The 21,280-nt window shown below is 38.2% G+C and overlaps 1 protein-coding gene across 13 annotated transcripts in view; it reads right to left on the reverse strand.

The window, feature by feature from the left end:
* PAM (peptidylglycine alpha-amidating monooxygenase) overlaps positions 1-21,280 on the reverse strand; it is a 147,858-nt gene that overhangs the window by 81,797 nt on the left and 44,781 nt on the right. For all 13 annotated transcript variants that reach the window (XR_006889327.1, XM_046665908.1, XM_046665907.1 and 10 more), the window contains exons 5-6: positions 9,440-9,525; positions 7,971-8,054 (exon numbers count right to left, since the gene is read on the reverse strand). Coding sequence is in view for 12 of the 13 variants with exons in the window: in XM_046665908.1 (XP_046521864.1) it covers positions 7,971-8,054; positions 9,440-9,525 (170 nt within the window). In the remaining variant the exon portion in view is untranslated. The remainder of the gene's footprint in view (positions 1-7,970; positions 8,055-9,439; positions 9,526-21,280) is intronic.

Genomic DNA, 21,280 nt, shown 5'->3' on the forward strand with positions numbered 1-21,280 from the left:
ATACATGGTTACCGAAAACATTTCTAACATTAAAGTTCACTGCGGCATTGCTTGTAAGAGCAAAAAACTCGGAACTTAAACGTCTTTATTAGGGAACAGGATATATAAATTATAGTATATCCACCCAACAGATTACTAGGCAGCCATTATGAATAATGGAAGAGCTTTAGATGTGCTGCCTTAGAAATATGCCCAGGGTAAATTGTAAAATTAAAAACAACAGCAGATGCAGATCTGTGGAGAGTGTGATCTGATTTTTGTCCAAAAAACAAAAACGTGCATATATACATATCTGTGGTTTCTGTGTGTATATGGAAATATTGGGAGAAGCACGTGAACAGTTGGCAGATAAAAATGGTAGTTACCTGGAGGTCAGGGTGGAGGGAGAATGGGAAGTGGGATTGAAAAGGGTATTATACATTTTTTTTCTTTTTTAATCTATATACCTTTTCTTTAATGGCTTTATTGAGACATAATTCACATACCATACAATTCACCCCTCTCAAGTGTACAATTCAATGGTTTTTAGTATATTCACAGATATGTGCAACCATCACTGCATACTATAGATTTTTGAAATAGTAAAGTATGATGAGTGATTTATTTTTTTACTTTTCTTTTTAATGTTTTTCTGTATTTTCCAAAAGATGAAAAATAAAGTTTGGGAGAGATTATTTTAATGGGAAACAAATCCAAATGCAAACAACAGCCTCCATATTTGCAATTTCAAAGGAGATTCTTAAACATGTAAAGTAATCCAGGATGTTTGAAAATACATAGGTTTAAATACCCCGATCCACAGTGTCCCTCGCTTTGCAGAGCAGTGAGTAAAAGCAGGCTTGGCATATCTCTCTGGAAAGCGTGCAGGAGGAAGCTCCTCACAGATTTTGAAAAGACACCAGAGGAAGCAACGGCGAGCAATCTTCCGCCCAGTTTCCCACTATCTCCGCAATCGGGTATCCGGGAGCCAAGAGCACTCCAATGCTTACACTGAAGTCAGAGTAGTCTGCTTTATACTGGAATGAAATAATTTTAAGTGTAGCTGCCTTGCCACTGATCTATGCTCCATCTTGTTCAAAAATGCATTAGCAAGGGATTTTTCCTGGGCTCACAATTTCAAAGCTTTTCCAATAGCTTCCTGGCAGTAGTCTTGTAAGAGGCAGAGATGCAGCAGGAGTCACAGTGGAATCAGAATCCCTCTGGAGTCCTCTGTTTTCTTTTCTGCCTGCCATTGTTCCATTCCCTCACGCTCGCTCTACTACTCCTTCCGTTGTGGTGAATCAGGAACCCCTGTGTCTGTACGTGTATGAGTGTGGAGAGTGTATGCATCAATGCGCGCCCTAGGTCGGTAACACTCCCTGTCTGGAACTAAGCTATTCAGAAGCCACACCTAAATGGGTCACAGCCAGAATGGAATAACACCAAGAGGGCAAGGAGAAATCAAATCTGAAGGTCACCAAGTCCAGGCACTAGTGTTTCCATGATTTTACTCAAAAAGGGCTTCAATTCAGAGTCTGTTTGTTCTAAATTTACAAACAATTAAAGGAAATGTAGCTACCTAGATTCCACATTTAAAGCATCAATTTAGAACAAGGGAGAAGGATGCTTATAGGAAATCAATCTGGCAACATGAAACGTCTTTCTAAAAACTAGGTGTGGTCTTGCCTGCCTCTCAACCTCCTCTCTCACTGCACAGTCTGCGTACTGGCTCACGTGATTACAATCACTGTTTTAGTTTTACTTTATTTGCCCCCGTTGGATGGTGAGCTATTTGTTCTTACTCATCTTTGCCTCCATGCAGTGCTCTGCTTGAATTAAAATGAACTGGAGTGGTAGCTTGACAACAGAGGAAGCCTTAGAAAAGCAGACAGAAGAAGGCAACAAGCCCAGGAACATGTGAAAACTCTACTCCTAAAATTTTGAGGGAAATCATTGTGCAGTTGTTGATATTCAGGATGATATCTCAAAATTATGAAGAAAAGGGGAAGGGGGATAAGGGGGACAACTAACATTTATTGCCAGACTGCTCTATGTTGGGCACAGCTGTAGGCATTTAACATCCACCATCTATTTTAATGTCCTAAGACATGTAACGTATTTGGGAAAGATTTCTGTCCAAAATGATTTAAAGTTATAGTACTTAAAGAGTTAAAAGCTTAGCTTTCTGGTAAACTTGGCTATTGAAGATGATTAATACTCCAAGGGTTCTAACTAGAGGTTTATGATCTGATTTTACTAATAGAACCCCAGAAATGTAGAGATTAAACTTAGAGCTCGTGTGAGTGGAAAACAGGATCCCCAGGTTTCGTGCATCTCATTTAGAATATAAGTAAATAAACACCCACTACAAGGAAAATGAATCTTTTAGCTATAGTCCTAGAACATGCTAAAATGTAGGTGTACTTTGAGGGCTGTGACGGAGGGATGGAAGCAAGCTCTGGATGTGTGTATGGTATGCGTGTGTGCTGTGTGTGTATGTGCATGCGTGTGTAATCTGCATCCTCGATAACACCTGCTAGTTTTCCTATATGTACCAAGTGCTTAAGGCCAGTAAGTAGTTTCTAGCTTGGAAATTTTGCCAACTCAAAGACAGTCAGAGCTTATGCACTTGGGAGGGGATCCTCACCTCCATTTTTAGAATATCACTTCCAACTTCAGTTGGTGACTGCATGGGTTTTCCAGTTTGAGAAATGAGCTATTGTTGGAGACTAGTAAGCTAATGCCAGAAATTCTGGAAAGAAGAGGCTAGTTTTCTTAAGATTCTCCTGGGCCAAAACATCCAGAAGAAATGTGGTGAATTTCTGCAACAATCTCAGGAGAGATTTCTCTTTGGAATGAGACTTTATTAAAAAAAAAGGTGGCCAAAAAAACAAAGGACCAGGAGGAATCCCTAGCTCCCACTATTCAAATTTCCTTAAGGGCAGGGTTTTGGTCTTGTAGTTTATCTTTCTGTAACTAAACTATGAATAACAAACTGCTGTGGAGAACAGGAAACAGAGCCTAACTAGGAAACTTCTACTGGCAACGTGACAGACGTGAACACAGTACAAAACTATGTTTAGACACAGAGTCTAAACATAACGAGGAATTACAACGCCCTTGAAAAGTAACCAACATACTCTTTATATTATAGGCAACTATGACAAAAGGTTGCATTTGGGGGAATTTACATCACCCTGAAGCCTTTCATAGGGGCTATAATGATACTAGCGAAACCAGCAAACAGTTCGCCACAGATGATTAAGTAGCTAGGAACTAAAGTTTTTTTCCCTTTTTGCAATTACTGAATACAGCTTTCAGTTGTTCCCCCACTCATTGTTTACTGTGCTGCTTAGGCAATACGCTACCTGACTCCCCCTGGGTTACCATAGATAACATCTCCCTGGAGCCTGGGTCACCACGGTAATGGCTGTGTGAGCTATTTTTCAGGAATTAGAAGCCCTTGTCCACCTCAGGCCAGTTGAGACCACCAACCCATCAACTGGGTCCTCGCAGATGTCTGATAAGTGATTTTTTGACATCAAGAGGCTAAAAACTCCACCCTCAGATCATGCTAATGCCACCATTTTGTGAACATGTGGCCTTTGAAGAGGCATGAAGTTTGACTACACTTGTGCAGATCAACTACCTCATCGCTCCTCACCTCCAATCATCTATCTCCACACTTCAGACCACCTTGCCCCCTATACCATAAATATCCGAGTCCCCATTTTCGAGGAAGCGGACTTGAGACTCATTCTCTCACTTCCTCATGTGGCTGCCTTGTGATTAAACCCTCTCTCTGCTGCAATCTCACTGTCTCGGCGTTTGGCTTTCTAGGCAGCGGGCAAAAACGAACCTGGTGAGTTACACTAGCTAACACTTGTTGAGTACTTACCAGGTACCTTTACATGAACCATTATGATCCCATTTCATAGATAAGGAGGAAAGCGAGGTTTAGAAACTTGGTGAGGGAAACAGCAAGTGCCACTGCCATGCCATCTGGTCTTAGAGTTTGATCACCCAACCCTTGTACTATGCTATTGCTTACATAGGAGATACTCATTTCTAATTAGATTACATTCTGTTTTCTATGGAATATTAATTTATAAAAAGCGAAGAAGCCTACATTACAAAGAAACCTCATTCTGGCTTCCTGAATCCCAATTCTGGCTCACTCTGGCCACCTAAAGCCTCAATCCTTTCTTCAAAAGGCTAGTAGCTTTTCCGCACACTCAAGCCTGAGGCTGAAGTGAAAATCGGATCAGGTTACTTCTTGGCTGATAAGCACTCTGAGTGCTTTCAGAATTAAGTCCTAACAAGGATCTTTAAGGTCTGGTCCCCACCTTTCACCTCTCTTCTCATTTCTTGCCACTTCTCCCTTTGCATTTCACACTCCAGTAACGCCAAATTACCAGGAGTTCCCTGTGGACGTGAGGCTTTTCACTCCCCTGTGTCTATGCACATGCTTTATCTTTGTCAGGAATGTGTCTTCCTCCGGCCCCTGCCTACCTGGGGGCTCCAGATCATCATTTGAATCCTTGCTCTGGTTCCACCTTCTATGAAGCCTTTCCCAGACGATGTCCCTCTCCCCTTCTAGGCAGACCTATATGCTCTGCCTTTCCACAGCCTCATAGCTGGTATGCATTTCTATCACTGCCTGTAAACGCAATGTTTCTGTGCTTGTCTCTCATGCTAGAATTTACCAAACTCCTGTGGGCAGGAAGATTAGTATACCCGGCACTAGCACAGGTTTCACACTATGATTGACAGGGCATTTAATAAAGTTGGCTGTTTTTAAATGATGCTTTTACAGCTTCATATTCTGCGCAATTTCCAAAACAAACAAAAACCGAAACCAAACATTTCATGTAACCCCACAGAACTCACTTTAAAATCACATCCAATCTTTTCCTACTGCTAGAGATCCCAGGCCAAGATGTACCCAGCTGGCTCCAGGCTATGTTCTCTCTAGCACTTGACCACATTCCAACAAAGTTTAGAAGATGTTTTGCCTTGGCTGTGGGTGCTTTATTAAGGAAAAGTCCTAGGCTTCTCAGCTCTCTAAAGCCTTCCCTGTGTGGAAAGATGCTCATATCCTTAAGCCAAACATTTTCCTGCTTTTCAGTAGAGTGCAGTAATTTCCTTGTAGTGTTAGTCTGCTGTCGATCTACACTTTATCTACTTAAAAGTATCATTAGTAGTTTTAACATCAAGTTCAAATCTTCACTGACACTAATATGATTATATAGGGGTTTGTGTGTGTAAAAATATATATATATATAATACATATATAACATACATATTTTCTAATCATTAGAGGATATGATGATATAATTATTTTCCACTTCTAGGTGCATCTGGAGATAAGTGTGTGATCACCATACAGAACCTTTTTACAGTATAAGTCACCCCTCATGGTAAATCAGGCACGTGGAGATTTACATGAACTCTTTTTTGTCAGGAGGCTCTGAGTGGGAATGTAGCACACTGACAGGTCCTGAAGGACTTAACATAGTGCTTCTATGTGTGCAATTTAAAAATTATAAAGATCATGTTATAACATTCTAAAGGAAAAAACCCAGACAATCCCGTCTTTCATGCTTATTGACTGTTTCCTTTTTTTCCTCGTTCCTTATAATCCCTGGAAACATACAGCATACACATAGTTTTACGTAATCTGTATAAAATTTTATGATTTGCTATTTTTGTTGTTATATCATTTTTTAACTAGTCTCCTATTAAGGGACATTTGTTAACTTTCCAGTATTTCATATTAATAGTTAATGGTGCATAAATAACTGTGGGTAGGTAGCTCACTTGAAAAAAAACAAACAAACTCTTTCTTTAGGATAAAATCCTAGAGCAAGATTTTAATATTCTATATAAAATGTCTATAAATACGGTAAAGTTGCTTTCCAAAACATTGCCTTAATTTATAAAGCCCCCCAAACTGTACCAGATTCATCCAAAACCTGGAAGTCCTGGGTTTTATAATTCAATCTCCACTCACCCCAAATTTATTAAATGTAAAATGCTCTCTCATTGTTTTAGTCAGATTTGATATTTTCCCATGCGTTTATTTAAGCCATGTATAGCTAAAGGCACAAGATAATATCTAATGTTACTGAATGAATTACAGGGTAAAATTTTTTGTTTACATTTTTATTACATTACTATAAAGTTTATGAATTACAGCACTAGTAATCTTTTTACCTCATACCTCGCACATATCTTCTTTCAGAAAAATGGTGCTCAAAAAAGTGAAAATTGAAAAATTGCTATATAAAGTTTCTCATCTGTCTCTTATAGTAAACAATAACTACATATTTATATATTAAAATATCAGCACTATTTATTACCCCTAGATTAAACATAAATTAAAAATGAAATTAATTCCTCATCAGTAATAAATTAATTTAAATGAAATTATTACAGTAGTATACTAGAAACCAGTACACATCGCCCATTTTCCCTGGGTATCAACGCAGTATCTGTTAGGAGGTACTACAAAGCTAAGAGGAATGAGGGTGGAAAGTCTAGGCCAGGATTCTATAGAAGGATGGAGAGTGGGGACAGGCTGTGTGTGTGGGTATGACCAGCCACTTTGGTTGTGGTGGTTTGTCTTTTTCCAAAAATTAGACTCTTGTGAATGCTTTGGAAGTCAGCAGTCTTCGAATCTGCCTGTTCCACTGACCCCAACATGGGAAATTCTTAGAGCAGATATTTTTTTCTTTGTTCGTCAAACACAAATATTATTTATTCCTTTGTTGTCAACAGAACCTTATCTCAGCACTACAGACAGTTAACAATTTAAGATTAGTTTCTGTTCCAAAAATGGAAAAATATTTGTATATAACTCAAAACATATTTTTAATATAAAAACAAGTTTTATTTGGAAGTTAGGTTCACGGGCTGGTCCCCAGGAACTTGTTTAACTGATAATATATCTGACCGCAGTACTCATTATAACTCTTCAGTTACATAAAATTATTCTTCCCAACATCTTTTTCAGAGGGAGACTGCATTTACTGTCCCAGTACTGAATGCCAACAATCTATGGAACCTCTCACCACATGGGCGATCTTTGCAAAGCCCCAGAGGATATTTCACTTCCAGGGATGGACATGTACTTCTAGACTTAGTTGCCAGATAGAAAGTTAATGTGTCCGGAGAGGGAAATGTATCAGGTTAGTTAGTAGAATATAATGTTAAATTAGAGAACTTGGGGGAATATGTATAAGTCAGCAAAACAGAGTGAAAAAGCTGACAAACCAAGGAGAAGACTGCCTATTAATATTTACACTCCCGTGAACACGAGTGTGAACCTGGAATGCAGCTGGAGTTTGACTAAATGCAGCAGAAGGAATAATAAGCACCAGTCTCGGTTGCCTTGGGAACAGGGCCCCTTCCTCATGTTAATGCTTCTATAATAAGAAAAGGAGCATCTAAATGAACTGCGTAGCAATCATGGATAGAGCAACAGGTTCTAGGGGGGTGTTCAGCAGTGTCTAAGGAGTAGGTGGGGTCTGTGCATTAGTGCAGTGGCGAATGGACAGTTCATGAAGTGGAAAATGTAGTTTACAGATAAAGCACTGACATGAGCCTGAGTGAGAACCTCCCTGGTATTGTAAAACTTGTTGACTCTCCCAATGGCTGTCTTATAGTAATGTAAATAAATTACTAGTCCTTATTCTTTCTGACAACGCTGCTTGGAAGGAAGGGGCAGGCATATAAGACAATATATTGGAAAACAAAAGAACTCTAATGTCAGCATAAGAGAAAGTACAGTAGGATATGTAAGAGAATATAACTTTCAAGATAAAAGTCATCTCTTCAATCATCCCCAAATTAAGCGAATCAAAAGCAGTTGTTTCCTAGTGGATAGAGAGTGTGGTCAATTCTTCATTTTATTATCTGTATAATAGTGCATATATTTTAAGCAATATAGTATTAAAAGTTGTGCTTAGTTCTAACATTTCAAAACTTACCTCTAAAAGCACTAATATCCCCATAGTGTACTTGTAGTACGAAGTATTTACTTCCAGTCTCTCCTCCAACTCTGAATCCAACACCTAAAGATTTACAAAAGAAAATAAATTAATAGTTTAGAAATGGAAGTCCAAAATGGAGCTAATCTCAGGTTGCTGATCTATGAAATCCAAAGGGAAATAAAATAGCATATAACATATGAAATTATATGAAAATAAAAATAAACTAGGCATTCACTGAAAATTTCTAATATAATCTATCACTCCTTCTCAAAGTTCTCATAGAATTGTCTATATAGTTCCTACTTCAGAACCAGAGTAATCACTTACGCTTTAAGATAAAGGACAATTCACTGATTTTGAAAGAAACAGAACAAAATAAAACAAAACAAAATTCTGTCCTTGTAGGTTATATCCAGACATACATAAGCCCATTCTTTAATTTTATTATTTTTATTTTCCTATTGAATATATGAAATAGACCTCTTAGGAGCTTCTCAGAGCAATTACTTTTCTTCCTGCATGATAACAGGTACCTGCAAAAATGTCATTGATGAAGCCACTTACCAACTGGATTACAAAGTCCAGTGTGTCAATAAATTTTTGGTATCTGAAGGATTCCTAATAGTCTTACTACTAATAGAATTTGCTAGCAAGCTAAAAAAAATCTATAGAGAAAATATCCATAGGTAGAAAAAAAATTTTTTTCTATCTGTTCCACTAATGGATCTTAAAAATGTCAACAAATCCATGACAGACCCTCCCCCGCCATTAGTTTCCAAATGTGTTTGGCAGTGGCTGCCTGGTAAAGTAAAGAGAGGATTCTGAGGTTCATTTGAAGCAAAGCAAAACAGACATCAATCAGAGAGCTGGCATGAGCTAGGGAGGCCAGAGAGGAACATGTGCATCACAAGACACCATCCCTGAACCACGGCAGACCTATTCTGAAAGAGAACTGCCCATTCCCTTTGATATTAAGACACATCAGGGAACAAAAGAGAGTCTGGCAATTTACTCACACACTGGAAGCTATGAACAGTTTAGAGGTGAAGTCAGATAGCCAGCTGAGGTTTGGCATCTTATTAAATACCCAGGTTCCAGGACTATAAAAAAAAAAAAATCTGTTTGCTGAAACAGCAATTTATTTAATTCCTAGCTCTCTTGGCTCAGGAAATGCTCCTGCTGTCAAGAACCAATGTGCCTTAGGCCAAAGGTGGCTTGAGGTATACTTGGCTGTTTTCTACCTAAACTGTTGTGTGGGCAAATTACTTACCAAAGAGGGACAGAGAAAGAGTAACTACCCAAATGAAAGCTTTCACCACAAAGCTGGTGATACAGGTATTATTTAGTGTGAAACTGCAAAATGGAACTTTGTCAAAAACTGTTGGAAAGAACATCTAAGAAAAAGTACTTCAGAATCAGAAATTATGTAGTTTAATATAAGACTATCCAAGAGGCTTCAGACGTACCTTTGGGGAGTCTGGTAGGGGGAGCATTTCTTGCCCAGGCATAGAGAATATTGGCTTTGTCTGTACAGACCCCTTCATCACAAAACCTGAAGAAAAAAGAAAGCAGCTATAAATGAAGATTCAAGTAGTAAAATTCATAAATCACTCACGATGAGGGGAAGGGACGGGGAAGGTATTTGAAAGCAAAGTAAGGAAAACTACGTCAATATATCATCATTATAGTCATATCAGCTCTAAGATCCTAATGAAGACTAAAGCAAAGAAGAATTTTACATGTGAACAAGGCACACATAAAGGCAGACTTTTTGTTTGTTGCCTGAGGTGAAACAATCCTGTGAGGGAGATGTACAATTTAGAATTTGATATGTGAAATATACTCTACGTAATCAGGTAGAAAAGTAAGCATTACATAGAGAGTGCAGATAAACCAAAGCTAACACAGTGGAAATCTGGAAGCAGACTAAAAGAAACGTCATACACGTTTCCCTGTGGGGAATCAGTGTTATCAATAAAACTTTGGCCACAGCAACAAAGAGTACACAGTGCCCACGTTCAGTAGGGAAAACAAGAGAAGCATAGCCCACTTACAGGGTTCTTGGCGTTATGACTACTGGTTGATGACTATTGGTTGTGCCATTTGTAAGTTGTTTTATTTTGTGCAAGTCTTAACCTTACTGAGCCTCAGTTTTCTCCTTTGTAAAGCAAGGCTAGTTATATTTACCTTATATACTTACCTTATATTTATATTCTAAAAATCAAATGAGATAGAAGTGAAAGCACTTTACAAACCTCAAAGCACTATATCAGGGTAATGCATTATTTAACAAAATATTCACTTTATCTAAAGATTCACTGTTTAGAGGCAATGTTGTAGGATGAAAGGAGCTCAGGCAGGAAGACATATCTGGAGTGGAATCCCAGAAACTGCCCTTAACAGCTGCGTATCTTGGGCATGCTATGCGTCTTCAGAGGCTCTTCCTGTGTGGAAGCCTCTCTGATGGGGCTGCGGTAACATGTGTAAGACACCCAGGATGGTAACTAGCACACTGGTATCTACACTGAAAGATCCAGTTTCATGAATGGTAAACTGTCTGACTCCAAACTACACCTTTTTTCACAATGCACTATATCTCTTAGTTTGTTCTGTTATAGAATTGGATTTGTTGAAAACACTATTAGGTGACATTTTTAAATTGCATTTATATATTTGTGTTTGGGGAAACTGGCACCAAGCAAGGTCAGAGTCAGGAGTTTAGGCAGATCTGAAATGTCTGAGGACTTTCAAGGACAAGAACAAATACAGCTTCTTGGCTAGGAGGTTGGCTCACATAGGAGAAAATGTGCACTGTCCATGGCCTGGAAGGGAAGTGAGGGTAGACCGTGCTGGCTTCCAAACAGGTTAAAAACTGAGGCTAGAAACCCGGAGAACAGGTAAGAAACTACCGGTAAGAGGTACCTTCATACTCAGAGACAGGGACTTCTAAGATGTTTCCTGCTTATAGCGAGAATGGTCTGAGAGGATAGGCAGTAAGTGCAGACAACTGTTATCCGTCTGAATACAGGGGTGAGGGACTGGGAACCAGGAGGTCCCTAAGGTTATGATACTGGCTCAACACAAGGTTGACCTAAGGGAAGCCATACTGTAGAAAAGAAACCATATTGTAACTTTGAATGACCTCTGATTAACTAACCCAGACACGCTCTGTAGATTTCATGGCTCCTCCCAGCTGCTCTAAGTTGATAACTTTGTTCTTCTGAGTTCCTTAGGAATGTGATAAACCCCGGGCAGAGAGTCTATGTTGATAGCCATCATCAAGGACAACTGAAAGATCAGGGTATAAGGGCGTTCCTCTGGTCTCTGATGCATATCCCGTAAAAAAAACCCAAAAGACTATCAGGAACTAAGAACAGAGTCTGCCCCGACCTGGAGATCAGATGGAGGCCCCACTGGTATTAGGTCTGTTTTTCAGGGACTGTTAAAATTTTGGTTGTCTATACTTCTTATCCTTCTAGTCAGATTGATTATAAAATGTGACTTTAGATGTTGTTCTGAAACTGTTGAGCAAGGTCTAAAATTCTAATAATGCAAAATATCAACCTGAAGCCAGGAACAATAGAATATTTCCAAATGAGTGCTAAACAGTTTTATTCCTCTAACCCAGATCTACACCCCAATTCAGCAGGAGGTAGTTAGATACAGTCATCACCCCAAATTCCTCAAGTATGAGGAATGACCAAGGAACAGGAGGGATTGAAACTGGAAAAAAGTTAGCCACTGATGATTAAGTAGCTAGGAACCAAAGTTTTTTTTCCCTTTTTGTAATTACTGATTATAGCTTTTAGTTGTTCCCCCACTCATTGTTTACTGTGCTGTTTAGGCAACAAGCTATCTGACTCCCACTAGGTTCCTATAGATAACATCTCCTGGAGCCTGGATCACCATGGTAATGGGTGTGTGAGCTATTTTTCAGGAATTAGAACCCCTTGTCCACTTTAGGCCAGTTGAGACCACCAATCCATCAACTGGGTCCATGTAGATGTCCAATAAGTGACCTTTTGAAGTCAAGAGGCTAAAAACTCCACCCTCAGATCATGCTCATGCAGCCATTTTGTGAACATGTGTCTTATGAAGAGGCATGGAGTGTGACTACGCTTGTGCAGATCATCAATTACCTCATCGCTCCTCACTTCTAATCATCTATCTCCACATTTCAGACCACCTTGCCCCTTACCCCATAAAAATCCCTGAGACTCATTCTCTCACTTCCTCACATGGCTGCCTTGTGATTAAAACCCTCTCTCTGCTGTAATCTTGTCGTCTCGGTGTTGGGTTTTCCAGGCTGCAGTCAAAAAATGAACCCGGTGCAGTAACAGTTATGGTCAGTAAATGCTCTTGCTTCTACAAATCAGGTTGCAGAAAGAGACTGGGTAATGTGCAATGTAAAACACATCAACCAGTGGTTTCTTACTGTTAACTGTCAAGAACAATATACTTAGGATGAAGGATCATTACCATGTAAGATTTGTGTCTGTGACATCCTCGTGCCAAGTGTGCTAAAAGGCTTAGGGTATTGGACAGTGCCAAAAGCAAAATTTTCCTCTTTCGCCTCATGCTATAATAGTTTAAGAAATGAGATTGTCAGATGTGATGAACTTTGTATCTCACTGCTGTGAGCTACTAAAATTTAAAGATCTGGGTGGCAATTTTCATAGCTTTCAACAAAGATCATAAATATACAAGCGCCTAACATCAATGTGATGACAGTCTTAGGTTAAACAAGATAATTGTTTCCTCTGATAGGGAAGTCAATTCAGTCTATGACTAGAAAGAATCAGAATGAAATATAACAGAGAAAACTGGTTTAGCAAATTTTTGTAAGCTACATATTTGATTATGTCATTTGCTGGCTCAAAATTTTTCAAATGCATCCCAAAAATAACATCAAGATAAAGTCCAAACATTGTAGCATAACACATAAGGCCTTTCATGATCTTGGACCTTGTTATAGCTCCAGAAAAAGCCCCTTTTTCATCATGCCAAGCTGCTACCAGTTTCTAATCCCTCGCTTTTCCACTGTTCCCTCTGCTGCAAAACTCCTTCCCCAGCTGTCTGAAGCTCCTTCCCCAAACTTGCACTCACCTTCTCCTTCAAGGTTCACTTCCAGTCTGCCTCCTCAGGACGCTTTCTCTGAGCCCCACCCCATCCAACTTCCACTCTTTAACCACAGAACTCGTCCTAAGCATCAGCTGACTTATCTCCTCTCCAACCAGACTATGTGCACTTTGAGGTTTGGGGTCTTATCTTTCATCCTGTACTCCCAGCACCGGCAGCCCTGCCTGGCATTTAGTAAATATTCAAGACGTGTTCGGAGAAGTTAACTTGTAAGTAAGTTTTTAACTTTTCATATATAAACACTTAAAGAATTGAATTGGCCTGAATTTTACTTTACCAAGTATAACAACATTTTTCAAAATTTTAGTTAAAAAGTTTTAGGGGCCAGCCCTGATGGCCTAATGGTTAAAGTTTGGCATGCTCCGCTTTGGTGCCCTGGGTTTGGTTCCCGGGCACGTAACCACACTACTCGTCTGTCAGTAGCCATGCTGTGGCAACATCTCACAAAGAAGAACCAGAATAACTTACAACTAGAATATACCACTATGTACTGGGGCATGGGGAGGGGGAAAAAAAAGGGAAGAAGATTGGCAACATAAGTTAGCTCAGGGTGAATCTTTGCGAGCCAAAAAAAAAAATGTTTTAACTAAAACACTAAATAAAAATAAATTTGAATTATTATTTGCCTGGTATTTTGTACAAATCAGCTTACCTTCACTCTCATAAGAACACTGCAAGCAGGTTATACATTACAGCTGAATAAGCTCAGAGAGTTTAAGTAACTTCCAAAAGTCACACAGCTAAGCCATGATTCAAAGCTCTGGCTGTCACATTCCCTTATATCTCTATTCACGATGCTGATTTATGGGCAGAGAAGGATTTTATATGAGATAAGCTTTGATGGCTACTATCACATCTGAACTAAGTTGAAAGTTGTATATGCAATGGTGAAATCAAATTCTAGATAAAATAAGTTCTTTTGACTTATTAGCAAAGAGTCAATGATTTTAAATGTTATTCTCTCATCAGGTCTGGTAAAAAACAAAAGAAAGAGCTTCAAAAGCAAACTTTGGTTTGATTTTTAAAATCGTGTTTTATAATTTTTTAAAAAATATATTAAACTCAAGACTGAGTAAACAATGATTGACTGGAGGGTCCTGGGATATTTGAAACTAATCCTAAAACTTAATGAGTGAGAGGACTAAATGAAGAAGAGAAACAAGAGGCCAAGAAAAATGAGTCCTAGACTGGAGGATACAATGGAGTGGCAAAGAATTTTTGGATAAAACCCCTGCACTTTTTCATTTTCAGATTTCCATTTCCCTCTTTAAATGAAAATAGAATCATATTTTCTCCACATAAAATGACCAACAAGGTGGTATTGCATACTTTGGCTTTCCAAAAAGAATCCTACAAAAATAGAGAGGATTTTTCCTATTCTTATTAATAACAAGAGTCTTAAGGCTAGGAAGCAAAGTAACCTTTGATCAATGGCTGTTGTAATTTCAGGCTTCATCAACCAGGTTTCTTATTCTTATAATTCTAGCAGCTTCTCCTAAACACTCCTCCAGATTAAGCCAATTAATTGTGAAAAGATTCACAGAGCTCCCTCGTGGTATCTTAGTATTCATAGTAAAAATGATGAGAATTAACATTTAAAAATAAAACTCTTTTAGATTCTTGGACCTTTGCTATAGAACCTTTCCACCTCTAATCCATGGGGAAACCATTCAGATGGCATGAATATTTTCAGACTATGCCAGCCACTGAAAAGTGCTAGCCTGTCAGTTTGAATTATCCAAATAAAGCATGACTGACCGTTAAAGTACTCTCTGGTTGTATCTGTTAAAGGCTACTTAGAATCCAAGGTTACTCAGGCAAGATAAGAACTGACAAGTCATTTCTGCTTTTGGCAAAAAAAAAAAAAAAAGTTTTTTTTAATGAAATTGTCATGCCCTCAAGTTAAGTCTGTAGGGTCTTAAATTTCAATTTTAATGCGTTAACTATCTAACAGACCCACAGGAAAATTAATCCAAAGTTAGAAAGTTTCTTTAAGAAACACAACAGAAAATCAATGGTAGACATGGAATATCCTTAACTTTCAATTGTATGAGCCCGTATGAGTCAGGTATGCAAATTTCATTAACTGCTCTATAAACCCACAGAACATGTTTTCCAATTCAGACAAATCTGATGTGAATTTCAAAGCAATGGTATGCATTAACATAGTAATTAGAAGGATACTTAATGGGAAAGCTAAATAAGAGTGGTGATTAAAAGGCACCAGCCTGATAAACAGCACTACAATATCCTCTCCCTCCCACCCCACCAACCACACCATGAGATTAGAGAGGCCATAAAGTTCCCAAGGGCAGAGGGTGTGTCTGTTTTGTCCACACCAAATTCTCAGTGCCAAACAAAATGATTGGCACATAGTGGATGGTTAATAAATATTCTATTAATAAATGAATAAGGATGATAGCTACCATTTATTAAGTACTACTATGTGCCAGGCACTGCACCAACCACATTACTTACTTCTCTTCACTTACTTTTCGTGATGACCCAATCACGAGGTATTACTAGCTCATTTTACAGATGAGGAAACAGACCAATATAGGTTAAATAATTTAACCAATGGTTATCACAACAATCACAAGTCGTAGAGCTGAGATTTGAACCCAGGATGCTCTGATATCAAAGTTCTGGCTCTAGATTAAATGTTACAGCACTGCCCAATAATACTGTTATTCTGTTTAACGTAAATACTAGACTTGTGAGGACAGAATAATGTTCAAAATTATGTAATGTTTGTTTCTGTTAAATTGTCAAACAGTTACAACCATGCCATTCTGTTTCATAAAAGTGACTCTACCAAGAATTTGTCAGTTGCTAAGGGAACGCCTATCAATATTTCTAATCCTGCCACCTAAAAATCAGCCAAGGAATATGATAATTGGAGACTAGAAGTTAGAACAAGATGCTAACTGTATTTTAACGAAGATCCTTTATACTATCCTGATATGCAGTATAAGAATCTATAACAGTATTAAAGTAGAAAAAGGAAATGGATACAATTAATTTTAGCTAGCAGAAATTTATGTCTCAACTTTGCTATACACTCAAAGACACATTTTATTGTGCTTAAAACAAGAGACAGCACAGATTTTGGAGACTGTGTTATTTCTATTTATACGCACAAGAATGTTGAGTATGTTTAACTTTGAAAGTTTCATTATGGCAGAAGAAACAAAGAGGGGACTTCAGAAGACACATGTGAACCTTGCTGTATAGTGTATAGATGACAGGTAGCTAGGATATGGAGAGGGTGCATAAAGACAGCATATGCAATACCATTCTCAACCAAAGAATCATTATCACCATAAGAGAGGCAACAAAGCTGTGGTGTTATCTGGAAAACAACATCACCTAAAACAACAGTCATTGAAATGAGCAACCAAGCAGGATGTCACATACAGGCTTCTATACATATATATATTTATATATGTTAGCTACTTTTCTCTTTCCCCTCATCAGCATCTGTAACCCTGTGGAGATAGTGGCATTTAAGAAGACACAGCAGGTGGTTAATAAATAGAAGCAGTTGGAAAGGATTTAAGCTAAAGCTTCATAGGATGGGAAAGCACTACGGCTTTAGCTGGAGAATGATTCCAAGTTACAACAGCTGGAAATAGCCTCATTTAACCAGCTGGGAGCCTTCTTTTCAAAAAGGATCCAACAACCTGTAGAGGCCATCTTTGATTTGTAAAGAGTAGTTAGTTATAAGCGCCATTAGAAGTAGTTTTCAAAGCCAATATTAATTACTAAGAGTAAACATAATAATTTTAGCTCTACGTAGAAGATCACGTGCGAGGCAGGATACATACGAAGCCCATTTACTTTAATCGCTCGATATTGTGAACACAGTCTTGGTTCGCCTTAAGCCCTAAGTGCTGTCCTCAGCAGAATAGAAAGTGGACAAGTCTATACAATCTCATGCTACAAAAAGAGAGCTCTCCAGAATTCCCTCAAATGCCCAATTCGTATGAACAAAATATCACGATTTTCAAAGCCTGAAACTCTGCATAGCTAACCACTCATTTTTTTTTTAAAAAAAAGATTGTTAGAGTAAAAATAGAATAAAGGTAATCATAGAACAGATAAATGCAATGTTTCAATTTCCAAGATCTCCTAAAATTTACCATCTTTTAGTGGAGAGGAGTAACAGGTTTTTTATATCTAAAATACCCAGTTTTCAGCACTTCATTTCCTTACTGACCCCCAAAAGCCCCCAAAAGCATCTGCTCACTTATGGCTCATATTCAGCCAACAAAGCTGGGGGACTCAGAATTGCTACACTTTGCATTAAGTGTGCAAGCACAGAGGCCAACAAATCATGCTATTGCTATGCTCGCTCCAATCTTGGTGTTATTACTCTCTGTTGGTCCCCAGATGCGGTTGTCTCCTCCTTTAAAAGCCTGGGAAAGAAGGTATGAGGGTGACATCTGACAGGTACTAATGCCTTCTTGAGATGGCCCAGCAGAGCCCGTGCTTTTCCATCAGCTGGTCCTTATTTGCATCCTCAAGAGGTATGTTAATTTGGAATTGAGCACCAGGCCCACTCTAACTATAAAGGGACCACCCCACAGTATATTAAAAGGCTCACATCAATGTATGCAATTTAAATGCACACGCATATAATTAACTAGACACATTACCAGTGTGAGCTGCTAATCTGGAATGAGACACAAAAGACTGGAATATGTGGAGAGGAAAAAAACTTTAAAATTAAAATGGCTGCATAATGAAAACTGCTTCATGCTGTGTCTACTATTTTCATGTAAACGTAATATAACTGTAAATATATTTTAATGAACAGTAGAAAGAGGCAATTACAAAGAGCAAAGGAGGGCAGCACAACCCTGAAACATCATCAGAATAGCTCTTTGCCTTCATATGAAAAGTGCTGCCTGAAGACAGGGGATGAATTATAACTTCATAATTTCAGGGGAAAAACGTTTACTTTATTAGAGACACATCTCCATTTGCCAACCTGCTGGCAGTGAAAATAGAACATTCAAGTGAAAACAGGAGGAAATCCTCGCCACCAGAAAAGAGAGGAAATCCGAGCTTGATGTTTTGATGTTAAAATATCCTATTAGCTTTTCCTTCTTTCGCTAAAACAGCTTTGTATTCCCAAAAAGATTTCCCTAGAGTGAATGAGTTCTTGATATTCTTAAGCATCAAAAACCATTATGGGTATCAAAACCAAAAATAGATGTGAAAGCTTGAGAATCTTCATTTAAGTACTGTCTATATCTTGGAGCAACTGAAGAAAAGATATTCAACCGTAAAATGAGTGTGATAAATTCCATGGCTCAAACATTTTAGAAAAATAATGCAAGGCTTTTGACACTGACAGATTTTTGTTATTAGTAGTATAACTCAGGTGGGAGGCTAAGAGGCTAGCAGTTGGAAAACATCCGCTGACTGTCTCCAGGGCTGAGCCTGTGTGGCTCTGTGGGTAGGGAGCAGAGGATGTTTTTGTGAAGCAACTGAAAAGTTCAGCACATGAAATATCCTGTGAGCTCTAATTCTTTAAAGACCCATGGATTTGCCAATATTGAGAGAGAAAAAGTCTACATCGTCTTTAAAAGGAGAATAAGGCTGGACTGTGAAAGTCAGAGTCACCAGAAAAGTTTTACTTAATGCGTATCTCCCAGTTTGCAAATTGAACAGATCCTACATATATATATATATAAAAGATCCTACTTTTAAATGTTAAATGGACACTTTGGTCTTGGCTAAAAGAAGATGAATAATAGTATCAATTATCATCCTTGTTTATTGTTATAAAGTTAATTATAACAAACCTATAAAGTGGGAATATGGGTTGCAAGGCAGATTTTAAAAACCCATTTAACATAACATGGGTATAATGTCGCTAAGAATTCTAATTATTCAGTGATGCAACTGAATGGCAAAATGCTGCTTGAGTTGATTCAACCAGTACACATCTCCAACTCCTTATAATGATGCCTTTCCAATCTGACTCAGCATTTGCACGCAATTTATATTCACAGAATTATGGAATTTCAGAGTATAGAGGAGTTCTATAAATGATCAAGTGATAGTCTCTTCATAAAATGAAGAAACTGAGGCCAGTCCACCTGGGATAAGTAATTTACTGAGGGAATGCTACCAGTTACTTCACTAGTCTTTCACTCTACTATCTATACTGCTTTTTTGAGTAATAATTTTAGCAAAATAATATGCATAGCAATTACTTTACTCAAAATTGCTGTTTTCACTTTCACTTACATTTTTTTTTTTTTTTTTAGGATGATTAGCCCTGAGCTAACATCTGCCACCAATCCTCCTGTTTTTGCTGAGGAAGGCTGGCCCTGAGCTAACATTGGTGCCCATCTTCCTCCACTTTATATGTGGGACGCCTGCCACTGCATGGCTTGCCATGCAGCGCCATGTCTGCACCCGGGATCCGAACCAGCGAACCCCGGGGCCGCCAAAACATAATGTGCGCACTTAACCGCCGCACCACCGGGCCGGCCCCCACTTACATTTTTCTTTGACTTCTCTCTCTCCCCAACTTGGAAGTCTTTTGGAAAATATATTTTATAGACTTAATTTCAAAATAGTATATTTAAGAATGTTAATATTTGAAAAGGCCCAAAAAGATGTTTGCTCTGATATTCTCTTAACATGAGAACAGTAAACTAGGCTTAGTTTGTTTTATATCTTTTTTCTTCACAATTAGAACCATAATAACATTTAAGTGATGTTCTATTTTTTCACTCATTCTCTTTAACCAACGTGAAGCTAAAGCAGGTTTTAAAAGTTTACATCCTTTCTAGCTGTTTTCACTAATTCTAACCCAAAGGTAAATACTGCTAATTTCAGAAGAAATATTTTTTAAACATAAAAACCAAAGGATGTGATTTGCTGAATAATATTCAGAAAAGCTGTCACAGAATAATCTTTTAATCTCAGAATTTTATTTGCAAAAATTTACTGAAGAGCAAAAACTGGAATGTTGATATCAGAGTACTAACTGTGCTTTGCTGACTCCATTTTTATATAAACTCAGTCCTGTGAGTTGCGTTCCTATGTGATATGCCCCTTTTATCAAATAACTTAAGCCTATTAACAAATGCTTTGATGGTACTTGCTCCATGGAGATTTCCACTAATTGCCCTGTGCTTTTAACAGTTCCAAATACATATTACAATTGTTTATTATAAAAATGACTAGAGAGCAGTTGCTGCGTGCCTTGCATTAGCCTAATGGATATTAGGATGCACAGAGAAAGGTCTATCAGTCTACGTGATTATGCAGGAACAGGACCACAAAACAGATCCCTTCCTGACGCAAAGCAGGACATACTAGTCAATTTGGACTGTTCAATATGTCTGTGTATAGGTGCAAAACGTGAGGCTTAAAATGCCCAGTTCTTTTCAAAGTTCACTGATCTTCATGAACACCAAAGAACAAAATAAAAAAGATCTCAAGCCATAATTATGCTGCAAGCTTCTGGGGATAGAAAACATAGCTATTTATCTTACAACCTCCTATAGCATCTGCTGCAGTTCTGGCATATAACAGGATTTTAAATAGATATTTATTGACTGTTCATGACATGATATTAAGACTCACCACAGTGATTAAAATAAATTCTAAAACTGCAACAGATACTTGAATAAATTGGAGGCATTGTAGTGAAATGGAAATAACTTTGGATTTGGAACCAGATAACCTAGGGTTCAATCCTGGTCTGACACTAACCAGCTGTGTTACCGTGAGCAAGTAACCGAATCTCTGAGTTGCAGGCTCCTTGTCTGTAAAGTGGGGATAATAATTCCTGTTTTGCAGATACAATAGGATAAAACAAAATGTGTATACAGATCACCTGGCAGTGTCTGGACAAAGGAGTGTTCAATGAACACAGCCATGGTGCTCTTTGGGTTGAATCATGAACTTAAAAAAAAATAAACATCAGCCTATCTATTAGCTAAATTTTCAGTCTTTCTTTACAAGCCATCTACACCTTGACACACTATTTCTGACAACAGACATTATTTATTAAGTCAGTGACCAAAGACTGATGGATGTACTCCATAGCAGATGAAATAACTGTGATAATCAAACCATGATAACCACATCACGCTCGTTTCTAAAAAAGAAATATTGTGTCTATTTATTAATCAGTTGTG

Source organism: Equus quagga, chromosome 7 (assembly GCF_021613505.1).
Source record: "Equus quagga isolate Etosha38 chromosome 7, UCLA_HA_Equagga_1.0, whole genome shotgun sequence".
In the NCBI taxonomy this organism is placed as follows: domain Eukaryota; kingdom Metazoa; phylum Chordata; class Mammalia; order Perissodactyla; family Equidae; genus Equus; species Equus quagga.